Here is a 12268-nt window from a genome sequence, read left to right as displayed (position 1 = left end):
ACTGTATGCCCCTTGAAGGTCTTTGGCTACATCTGGTGGTGCTACAGTCGCTGTTGACAAACTGATAAGTTCACCATTATGCTCTTTGTTGAAGGGGTTCACCCAACCTGTCTCCAGCAGTTGAACGAAAGATTGGACATCGGCTTCATCTCTTCTAATCCTAGACACCTGTAGGTCTGAATGGCTGAAGTCAGTATATTGTTGGCCTACCAGGGCCCTCAGCTGCCTCAAGTACATACTGCGGTACTCTGATGTCAGGTAGAACCTGGAAACAGCTCCAACTTTGAGGCTGAAGCCTTTTGTGCCCCCTGGTGTCTGGGTGTCTTTGTTGATTGTCTCTTCAATGGTCTGGTCCACAGGAATTCGTCCAAAAGGATTCTTGCTACCGATCTGGACCGAAAAGCCACCTTGCATGAAGTATTCATGGACCTCTGGGTGTTCTATGGGCAGCCGAGACATTGTGGCATAGTAATAGGTTAGGTATCGGGCATAGTTGACCTTGTCATAGGCAAAACACCATGGTATCATCTGTCGGATTGCTCCTAGGTGAAGCATCCAGTTGCCTTCTCTTGAAGCTCGAACCAGGGCCAGCATGGTCTCGACCATGTCCAAGTATGACATCCAGAATGCTGAGAGTTGTTCATTTCTGAGGGTCTCAAGATAAACTTGAAAGAGCTTCAGGGTAAGTGTGCAAGATTCATTATCCAAGAGCTTTTCGAAGGATCCCTGCGACACACTGATGCGAAAGTTTGTGATGTTCTTCAGTGTTTCATCCAGATGGTGAAGGTCCCTTGCATGGTTTTCTTCTAGCCATGGAAGGAAGTTTTTCCATGCAAGCAGAGGGAGATAGGAGCTCTGCAGAGAAGACCGGAGAGTCCTGTTCAGCACAGAACGTGTATGTGTCAGTGTGTGTGCGTGTGTTGGGGCACCTCAGGGTGTCTTCAAATGTGACATAGCCCCCTAGATTTCTTCCAGTAAAATTTGCACTCCAAAAGTCATTTGGCGCTCCTTCCCTTCCGAGGCCTGCCGTTCCCCAATACTGCAGTGTACGACAACATATCGGGTGTTGTTGTGTTCGGGAGAGATTGGTGAACAAATAGTGGGGTGCATTTTTTGCTGGTACACCTCTTAAAAATAAAAAAATGAGCCTAAAATGACACCTTCATGTAAAAAATGCACTTTTTCCATTTTCTCAACCAAGTGTTTCCAACTACTGTGAAACACTGGTTGGGTCAAAGTGGTCACTATACCCCCTAAAAGATTCCTTGGGGGTGTAGTTTCCAAAATAGGGTCACTTTTTGGGGTTTCCACTGTGGGTGTACCTCAGGCAGCCTTCAAATGTGACATGGCCCCCTAGATTTCTTCCAGTGAATCCGCCACCCAAAAACCACATAGCGCTCCTTCCGTGTTGAGCTGTGCTGTGTGCCCATACTTTAGTTTACGAGTACATGTGGGGTGTTTCTATAAACTGCAGAATTAGGGTAACCAAGTTTGGGTTTGCCGTTAACCCTTGCTAGGTTGCAGGTAAAATTGGATTACAATGTAATATCTGGAAAAAAAATGAAATTTTGAAATTTCGCCTTCATTCTGCTAAAATTCCTGTGGAACACCTAAAGGGTTAACAGTTTTTAAAAATGAGTTTTGAACAGCTTGAGGGGTGTAGTTTGCAAAATGGGGTAATTTATGGGTGGTTTCTGTTATGTAAGCCCCTTAAAGTGACTTCAGAAGTGACTTGGTCCTTTGAAAAGTGGGTTTTGCTGTAAATGTGAAAAATTGCGCATAAAACTATAAGCCCTATTACGTCGTAAAACAATAAGGTTTCATTTTCAAAATGATGCCAATATGAAGTAAACATGTGGGGAGTGTAAATTAATAACTATTATGGGGGGTATCAGTATTTTTGTAAAAAGCAGAGAATTTCAAAGTTAAAAAATTGCCGATTTTTCCAAAATTTCCGAATATTTAGCATTTTTTTATATAGAAAGGTAAAATATATTGACTCCCATTTAGCACTGACGTGAAGTACAATATGTCACGAGAAAACAATCTCAGAATGGCTTGGATAGGTGAAAGCGTTCCAAAGTTATTAGCCCATGAAGTGGCACAGGTCAGATTGGCTTAGGCACTTGGGTACAAATAGGCCTAGGGCTGAAGGGGTTAATAAGCTACGTATATGTAAGGGCTATCATATCAAAAAATAAACTACAGACATGCATCTACCTAAAAATACCAAAGAAAATTAGTCACTCCGGGTGGTACCGATATCTGGCCCGGCTCATGGACTAAGATAAAAGGGCGGTACCTCTCCCTCGCATCAGTTGGTTTCCTGTCCCTGACGGGGAACCTCTTTTCGGCAGTACCTGTAAGAAGAAGACGCCGTATCCAAGGACCGGGACCGGACGGTTGGGTTCCGGCAGCGAGGAGGCTCCTGCCGCGGCTTGTCCGGCACCCGAAGCCGCCACCGCTGGAACCGACTGGTTCTTCAGGGTGTGCGGGGGAGATGCCGCCGCCAGACTCCGAGGGGGGAAGGGGCGCTGGCACCCGGAGCTCCTGTGCCGGCCTCTGCACGCTCCGGGTGCAGAAAGATGGCCGCCGCTCCGGAAATGCGGCGCTAACTTCCGGGTCATCTCCGCGCGCATGCGCGGTAATCTCTCCTCCCTGGGATGTGCGCAGGACCGGAAGTGCGGCAGAATGCCGGGGGTGGCGCCGGATTTAAAAAGGGAGATGGTGCACACATAGTTGTCGCACTATCTTCCTTTAACTATGGAGGACAGCGATCCACAACAGCTGCAACCCAGGCAGCAGCACCATAAGAAAGTGGACCCCAAAAGCTCCAGAAGAAGTGGATCAAGCAGTCGGTCCACACAGCGCAGCAGATCCGCTGCAAGGACTAACTCCCCTCCTCAAGAGGCTCCGCTGCCAGACCCGGGCCCTCCTCCAGAACCGGTACCTGCCTCCACATCCGAATGCTGAGTGATCTCCGTGAAAGTGTACATTTTTTATAATGGGGCTTCCTCTTCTCCCTTACTAGGGTAAGAAGAGCTTGGAGAAAAAGAAAAATAGGGTCTGCCCCACCTGTAGCAAAGCTTTGCCGGTAACCTGGAGAAAAAAGCTTTGTAAATCTTGCATTCAGCGTTTATTATGTGAAGAAACCCCTGACCTCGCATCTGAACTTAAAACTATAATTAGATCTGAAGTTCAGAATGCCCTGTTATCTTCCAAAAAAGGGAAGGAAAAGGTGAAGGAGACGGTATATTCCCACTCTGCCCGATCCTCGTCTGAGGACGTGGATTCTGACGATTCCAAATCCTCCCTATCTTCCTCTGATGAAGATTCGGGCCGTCATTGCTTCCCACTAGAGGAAGTGGACGCTTTAGTAAAAGCCGTCAGAGCCACTATGGGGGTTGAGGATCCCAGACCCGATAAAACGGCTCAAGATATAATGTTCGGAGGTCTGGGACAAAAAAAGCGGAGAGCTTTTCCGTTAAATTCCAATGTCCAGACACTGATCAAAAAAGAATGGGAAAAACCGGACAGGAGAAATTCTTCAGTACCCTCGCTTAAAAGAAAGTATCCCTTCGATGACGAGGCGTCCACTTCTTGGGACAAGGCTCCAAAATTGGACGTAGCAGTAGCCAAAGCCTCGAAAAAATTCGCGCTCCCGTTTGAGGATATGGGTACCCTCAAAGACCCCTTAGACAAGAAAGCGGATACCTTTCTTAAAGGGGCATGGGAATCGGCTGGGGGGTAGCTTGAGACCTGCAGTCACAGCGACCTGCACCTCCAGGTCTTTGATGGTGTGGGTTGACCAGCTGGAAAGCCAGATTAAGGACGGGTCACCCAGAAATAAATTGCTTGACTCAATCCCTGCAATTAGGGCAGCAGCAGCGTTCCTAGCGGACTCCTCAGCGGACTCAGTACGTTTAACATCTAAGGCCGCTGCCCTCTCCAACGCAGCTAGAAGGACCCTATGGCTTAAGAGCTGGCCAGGGGATCTCCAGACAAAGTTGAAATTGTGTTCTATCCCATGTGAGGGAAATTTCTTATTGGGGAAACCCTGGATGACATCCTCCAGAAAGCAGGGGACAAAAAGAAGGGGTTTCCAAATCTGGGGCCAGCCCCATTTAAACAGTCCTTTCGGAACCGTAAATTTTTCCGTCGGAGACCTCCCAGAGAACAGAATAAATGGGAAGAAGGGAGGACACGAGATAGAGGTTACCTCTTTGGCAATACCTCCCGTGATAAAAAACCCTCCAAATGACATTCTCCCTACGGTGGGGGGGAAGGCTCACCTCATTTCTTCCTGCCTGGGAAAAAATATCCAACAACACCTGGATTTTGAGACTCATACAATCTGGTCTAAAAATAGATTTAATTCCCCCCCCCCCCCCCCCCGAAATTACGTAGTGACAAAAACGAGGTCTTCGGCAGCAGAACAAGCGGCGTTAGAGAGAAATTATTTCCCTACTGGAGAAAGCCGTAATTCGGGAGATCTCTCCTCAAGAAATGGAGGAAGGGTTTTTCTCCCCTCTGTTTCTAGTACCGAAACCCGACGGGTCCTTTCGGACAATCATAAGCTTAAGAAACTTAAACAATTATGTAAGAAACCACAAATTCAAAATGGAAACAATAAAATCTACAATAAAAATTCTCTTTCCAAATTGCTACATGGTTGTGATAGACCTGACCGACGCATATTACCATGTGCCCATCCACGAACATTCTCAAAAATTCTCAGGATGGCGGTGTCCATAAAGGGGAAAATAAGGAACTTCCAGTACAGGGCCCTCCCGTTCGGGATCTCTATTGCTCCGCGGATATTCACAAAAATAGTAGCGGAGATGATGGCCCACATAAGGGAACAAAACATTATCATAGTCCCTTACTTGGACGATTTTCTTATTGCCAGCGACTCGGCTCAAAGTTGCAGAGAACAGAGAGACCGAGTAATGACTATTCTAACCGACTTGGGTTGGCTCATAAATACAAAAAAATCAAAGTTGGAACCCTCTCAAGTACAGGAGTTCCTAGGGTTAGACTCCCAGGTTCAAGAATGCCGACTCCCGGGCCCCAAAAAAGACAAGATATTAACCATGATGGCACAAACACTACAAAACCCTTCCATGACTCTAAGGAGGGCAATGTCACTGCTGGGCTCTCTATCTTCATGCCTGCCGGCGATACCCTTCACACAATTCCACACAAGGGAGCTTCAGTGGCACATACTAGAATGGCAGTTAATATTAAAAAACAATTTGAAAAGCAGGGTCATTCTAAATTCCTCCGTTATTCATTCCCTTCTCTGGTGGGGAAAGAACCAGAATATTTCAAAAGGGATTCCTTGGGTACCAAAAATATCTCGGGTGATAACAACCGATGCGAGTCCCAGGGGGTGGGGGGCCCACATGGAAGACAGAGTGGCTCAGGGCAACTGGTCAATTCAGGAACTGTCAGCATCCTCAAATCAAAAAGAACTCTGGGCGGTGCATCGTGCTCTTCTATCATTCCTTACCTACATTCGGGGACATAATGTCCGAATCTTCTCGGACAACATAGTGACAGTAGCCTATATAAATCACCAGGGAGGAACAAGGTCTCGGTCACTGATGAATTCCTCCGCCAAAATTATCAGCCTTGCAGAAACAAATCTACTATCCCTTTCTGCACTACATATTCAAGGTTCAAAAAACGAGAAAGCAGATTACTTGAGTCGAACCCAGTTGAAACAAGGCGAGTGGTCCCTGAATCATCTGTCTACAACCAGATCACGAGAATGTGGGGAACCCCAACAATAGACTTGTTCGCCAATTGCAAAAACAAAAAAGTAAGCAAATTTTGTTCTCTAAGCCCGGAAGGGAATCCCCAGGCTCTGGATGCCTTTCTGATTCCATGGACACACAAACTGACATACGCTTTTCCACCAACCATTCTGATTCCGGCAGTCATTCGGAAAGTCAGAGAGGACAAAACAAAAATGATCCTTATTGCCCCATTCTGGCCAAAAAGGACATGGTTTTCCTGGCTAAGGATGCTATCGGTCTCAGACCCATGGGTTCTACTGAATTTGCCAGACCTACTTCAGCAAGGAACGATCTTCTACCCACAGGAGACGAACTTGCATTTGACAGCCTGGCTTTTGAACGGGAACTATTAATAAAAAGAGGCTTTTCAGACAACTTGGTTGCAACATTATTAAAATGTAGAAAACCTATTACTACTAAAATATATGGGAAAACATGGAAAAAATTCTTGTCTGTATCCAAAGTTAAAATCCAGGAGGGACCCTCAATTAATAAAATACTTGAGTTCCTACAAAAAGGTCTGGGACAGGGGTTAGCGGTCAGTACTCTTAAAGTGCAGATAGCAGCCCTGGGTGCACTCTATAACCAGAATATTGCAGCCAACCCATGGATAATAAGATTCATTAAAGCGGTAACAAGAGCAAAACCTGTAGTTACCCAAAAAATGGCCCCATGGGACTTAAATTTAGTCCTCTCAGCATTATCTGGTCCTCCATTTGAACCCATAGACATGAATCCCATTAAAATACTATCTCTTAAGACCATTCTTCTGGTAGCCTTAACATCTGCGCGCAGGATAAGCGACATTCAAGCCCTGTCCTCTAACCCTCCCTTTACAAAAATAATGGATGATAGAGTCACTCTAAGACCTGACCCGGCCTATTTGCCAAAAGTGGCGTCAAAATTCCATAGGTCACAGGAAATATCCCTGCCGTCCTTCTGCCCGAACCCTAGAAATGAGAGAGAGCAGAACTTCCATAATCTAGATGTCAGAAGATGCCTAGTTCAATACCTAGATTCCACCAGGGAGCATAGGAAGGAAGGCTCTCTGTCTGTTTTCAGGGTCCCAGAAAAGGTTTCCGGGCATCTAAAGATACTTTGGCAAGGTGGATAAAAGAGGCAATAGCGTTGGTATATTCATCCACGGGGAATGCGATCCCGGACGGTATAAGAGCGCATTCCACAAGGGCAGTAGCTACCTCATGGGCTGAGAGGTCAGAGGTATCAATAGAACAGATCTGTAAGGCGGCCACCTGGTCATCACCGTCAACCTTTTTTAGGCACTATAGATTAAATCTAGCCTCTCTGTCTGACTTGACCTTCGGTCGAAGGGTTCTTGAGGCGGTGGTCCCTCCCTAAGCTTAGTCTCTGCAATTCTCTCCGTAGTGCTGTCATGGGGGACCAAGAAAGTCATAGTTACTCACCGATAACGGTGTTTCTCGGAGCCCATGACAGCACTCGCTTATTCCCTCCCATCACGAGTGCGGTGAGCACCTTTAATTACATATGATTTATATAGTTTATATATTACAATTTAGGCACGGGGTTCCTTTTTTTTTTTTAAGAAATGTTATAATATGGTATTTTCTCTGTTGTAAACTAACCTGGAGGTCCTCCGATGCTCTGTAAACCAACTGATGCGAGGGAGAGGTACCGCCCTTTTATCTGTAGGTTTCCTGTCCCTGAAGGGCAGATCCCCTCTCTCCGTAGTGCTGTCATGGGCTCCGAGAAACACCGTTATCGGTGAGTAACTATGACTTTAACATGGTTTTTTTTTTATCTCTGTTTGGTGTGTCCTGGTTAACATAAAACTGCTTGTTTTTTGATATTTTGTGTTTTGACAAAACATAGTTGCTATGCTTAGGTGTGAATTACATTTGTTTTCTATGCGTTTCCTCTGCGGAAATGCTCTAAAGACATATGTGCGTTTTTTTGCTGCGGATTTTCCACACTTAATATAAGTCTACGGGGAAAATCCACACAGAAAACTCTGCGTACCCACAAGAGAAATTGACATGCTGCGGATTTGAAAAATGCACCGCAGGTGAGTTTACGCAGCTTTAAAAAGAAGGAAATTGGGCATGAGATTTCTATAAATCACATCCACTTTGCTGGAACTGGAAGACGACGCAAAAACGCCCCAAAATTCTGTTAGGCACATGTGGTGTCAACATGCTCACTGCACACTTAGGTTAATTCATTGGGGGGTGTAGTTTGTAAAATGGGGTCACGTAGAGGGAGGGTTCTGTTGTTCTGGCACCTCGGGGGCGTTGATGAGTTGCCTTGACAACTAGGGGTCTGCTGAAGAGCTCCATTCATATCATGATGATTCTCCTGTGACAGACAAGTGTTTACCTAGCGCTTCTAGGAGACTGTGATTTTCAGTATACATAGCAGTGCTGATATGATCAGACAACTGCAGGTTCCTGTCCCTTAAGGGGACCACTGCATACAGTAAAAAGTGAAAAAAGTAATATGGGAAAAAAACACAATTCAAATTACTGCCCTTTTGCTTCTCCATTAAATATAAACAATAAAAAATACACACTTGGTATCGCTGCATTCAGAAGAGTCCCAGCTACCAAAATATAACAAATTCATTAGATCACTAAACGGTGTAGCAAGAGAAATCAAAATGCCATAATACAATAAGAGGCAAGGAAAACATCGTATCTAGCCCAAAATGAGATCAGTAAAAACATCAGTTCAGTGCGCAAAAAAACACAGATACATATCTCAAATGTTCCAGATCTTGAAAAATGGCAACAAAAGCATAATTTTTTTTTTCACAACTTAAATATTAAAAAAAATGCGTAATTTACTGATCTGGATAATCCTATTGCCAGGTTTTACCGTATAGTGAACATCGTGACTTAAAAAAAAAAAATTGCACTTTTTTTTTTTTTTTTTTTTTTGCAATTTCTAGAATTTTTTTTCCACTTTCCAGTGCAGCTCATGATAAAATGCGTTGTGACATTTAAAAGGTAATACTTGTCCCTCAAAAAAAATAAGCCCTCGTATATCTATATGGAAGGAAAAATAAAAAAGTTACGTCTTTTAAAACGATAAATGGCTAGATCATGATCAAGGGGTTAAAAATGTGGCCAATTAACTAATAAACTTTGATTTCCAGATTCACATTGCTACAGCAGATGCAAGCAACCTGCATTGATATGTGGAATACAAGGGAGACACCTGCGTAAAGCTGGGCATTTGGTTGCATCGGCCCAAACCATGCTGCTGGGGCTGTTAACGTGTGTAATGAGCGAACAGCCCATCAGTACGCTGAAAGGTCATTTTTTCCTAAAGCACATACGTAGATGGGTGACAATGAAACCCCTGCACAGAACAGATCTTTGCCCCAGCAGAACCATCATGTCGGAGTGGAGCTGTCAATCATTCTAGTTAGTTGTAGAAGGCGAGGGTGACATGGCTTCATGACAATCACGGTGCTGTGATATTGCTTCTAATGACTGCAGATTGGGTTGCATTGTGAGCTCCTGCAATGTGATTAGAAGTCATATGCCACTTGTCTGGAATGAGTCATTTTTATAGCTAAATTGCATCTCTAATACAGGTGAGTGGCTGTCAATTACACAAATGCGTTAGATATAACAAGTGTCTATGACTTGCTGGCACATGACACTCTTAGTTGTGTAGCCCCGGCCTTAGAGGGGTTTCTCAGTACTTGGGAGTACCACTTCTCCTTTACTTATACCGTCTGTACTCGCCCACAGTGCCGTTTTTCAGCGATGGTGGCACTGGGTCTCCCATGACTGTCGCATGAACCTTGCTGCTAATGAGCCGCTGCCCTCGCATTCCTTCTCATGAAACGGACATCCGGAGGAAGTGAGAGCAGCAGTAGCAGTTCTTCCTCCGGATGTCAGTTTCCTATGGAGGAAGTGCGAGTGAAGTGGCTCATTAGTGGTGCTGATTGGCTGCAATGTCACGGGACACCCAACACCAACACTGCTGGAACGGTACTGCAAGTGAAAGTGAGTTTTTATTTTACATGGGGGAATATAGTAAACGAGAAGTGGTGCTCTGAGTAATGGTCACCCCCTTTAGCATTACAATACATCCAGTAATTTGGAGCCAGTCCAGATAAGTTGTTTTGTGGTGTCATAAGTATTTTTACATTTATGGATAAACTATAACTTACCTTGGCAAAGTCTGGTTTCACGGGTGGATTTTCCCTTAACTCTGTTTCAGTGTATTCATTATTCACATAGTATCCAACTCTGATAAACTCCTGTCCCCTGTATGTACAGGTAATTAACACAACTGTGACACCAACTGCATCTGCATCAGGAATAAGGCCAGGATTTGCGGCATCCGCCTGGCAGAACAAAAAAGCCATAATGTTTGTTTAGTACATGCTAATCATCTCAGATTGTAGTCCCAAATCATTTGGTGAACCACCACCCACTAATAGATGCCAAACCCCCGACTCCTCAATGTCCCTGACTCCCGGCTCCCCAGCACTGGTCAGTACTGAGCATGGACATAAAGTGCAGCACAGATTCATCTCGGCTAAAAAAGCCCAGCTCCATCTCGGCTAAAAAAGCCCAGCTCCATCTCGGCTAAAAGCCCAGCTCCATCTCGGCTAAAAGCCCAGCTCCATCTCGGCTAAAAGCCCAGCTCCATCTCGGCTAAAAGCCCAGCTCCATCTCGGCTAAAAGCCCAGCTCCATCTCGGCTAAAAGCCCAGCTCCATCTCGGCTAAAAGCCCAGCTCCATCTCGGCTAAAAGCCCAGCTCCATCTCGGCTAAAAGCCCAGCTCCATCTCGGCTAAAAGCCCAGCTCCATCTCGGCTAAAAGCCCAGCTCCATCTCGGCTAAAAGCCCAGCTCCATCTCGGCTAAAAGCCCAGCTCCATCTCGGCTAAAAGCCCAGCTCCATCTCGGCTAAAAGCCCAGCTCCATCTCGGCTAAAAGCCCAGCTCCCTTACATCAGGAACAGAACAGACATTTATAGGACATTTCATCACTTTCCCAAATTCTTTTGAAAACATTTGTTTTAGGAGACTGAGTCAGGCCATTTCATTCCGACTCCACCTCCACACAGCTCTGGTGGGATCCCAATCTTGGCTTCATTTTTTCAATCCACTTCTTTAAGAATACCCATTTTATGCTGTAGCTACACACCACTTGCCCTGCATCCTGAAATTGTGATGCGGCTTACTGTTACATTGTAGGTGTATGGCCATGTTACGGTGCAATTGCGGTTGTGATTTGTATGTGATTAAGGATTTGCATCACATAACAAGTCCTAAATAACATATATAGCTTAACCCCTATTTTTGGTTTTGCGTTTTCATTTTTTTTCTCCCCTTCTTCTCAGAGCCATAACTTTTTTACTTTTTGGTCAATATGGCCATGTGAGGGCTTGTTTTTTGTGGGACGAGTTGTACTTTTGAACGACCTTTTTGGTTTGGTCTTGTATTAGAAAACGGGAAAAAAATTCCAAGTGCGGTGAAATTGCAAAACAAAAAGTGCAATGCCACTCTTATTTTTTGTTTGTTTTTTTGCTAGGTTCACTAAACGCTAAAACTGACCTGCCATTATGATTCTGCAGGTCATTACAAGGTCATAGACACCATGTTTAGGTTATTTTTTTATCTAAGTGGTGAAAAAAAAAATTCCAAACTTTTTTTTTTTTTTTTTTAACAAAGAGCCATTTTCCAATACCCTTAGCTTCTCCATTTTGACGTTTTTAAAGATACCATTTTGGTGCAGATACGATCTTTTGATCGCCCATTATTGCATTTTAATGCAATGTCGCGATGACCAAAGAAACATAATTCTGGAGTTTTTACTTTTTTTTCTTGCTACGCCGTTTAGCAATCGATCGGGCGATTCTGAACGCAGCAATACTAAATATGTGTATGTTTAAATTTTTTTTTTATTATTATTTTGAATGGTGAGGAAAGGGGTGATTTGAACTTTTATATTTTAAAAAAACATTGTTTGGCATTCAATAGTCTCCAAAGGAAACTAGAAGCTGCCACAACCTGATCGCCTCTGCTACATAGAGGCGATGTTCAGATCGCCTCTATATAGCAGAATTACTCTTTTGCCTTGAGCGTCGACCACTGGGTGGCGCTCACAGCAAGCTGGCACTGTCAACCATAGAGGTCTCCAGGAGACCTCCGGTTGTCATGCCAACACGATCACGTGATGCAGGTCACTGGTGGGCATATTTCCGGCTTGATTGCTGGAAGCACTTGTTAAATGTTGCTATTGGATTTCGACAGCGGCATTCAACAGGTTAATAGCCGCGGGTTGATCGTGATTCCACCCATGGCTTTTGCTGGCACATGTCAGCTGTTCCAAACAGCTGACATGTGCCAGGAAAGATGTAGGCTCACCACTGGAGCCTACATCAAAGGGAGGGAGTCAGACATTGGTGTAAATATACGCCCGATGTCGGAAAGGGGTTGATGACCGCCAATACGTCTTTTTACTGA

The 12268-nt window shown here is 44.7% G+C and overlaps 2 protein-coding genes across 3 annotated transcripts in view; one reads left to right on the top strand and one right to left on the bottom strand.

Moving 5' to 3' along the window:
* Positions 1–12268, top strand: part of MCM9 (minichromosome maintenance 9 homologous recombination repair factor) — a 101093-nt gene that overhangs the window by 17126 nt on the left and 71699 nt on the right. The gene's annotated exons all lie outside the window — the stretch shown is intronic.
* Positions 1–12268, bottom strand: part of ASF1A (anti-silencing function 1A histone chaperone) — a 36789-nt gene that overhangs the window by 5067 nt on the left and 19454 nt on the right. Inside the window, exon 3 of the mRNA XM_077289540.1 lies at positions 9964–10140. Within this exon, the coding sequence (XP_077145655.1) occupies positions 9964–10140 (177 nt within the window). The remainder of the gene's footprint in view (positions 1–9963; positions 10141–12268) is intronic.

The sequence above is a fragment of the Ranitomeya variabilis genome, chromosome 2, assembly GCF_051348905.1.
Source record: "Ranitomeya variabilis isolate aRanVar5 chromosome 2, aRanVar5.hap1, whole genome shotgun sequence".
NCBI lineage: Eukaryota > Metazoa > Chordata > Amphibia > Anura > Dendrobatidae > Ranitomeya > Ranitomeya variabilis.
The sequence above is the reverse complement of the archived record's forward strand: the minus strand, read 5'-3'. Positions and strand labels throughout refer to the sequence as shown.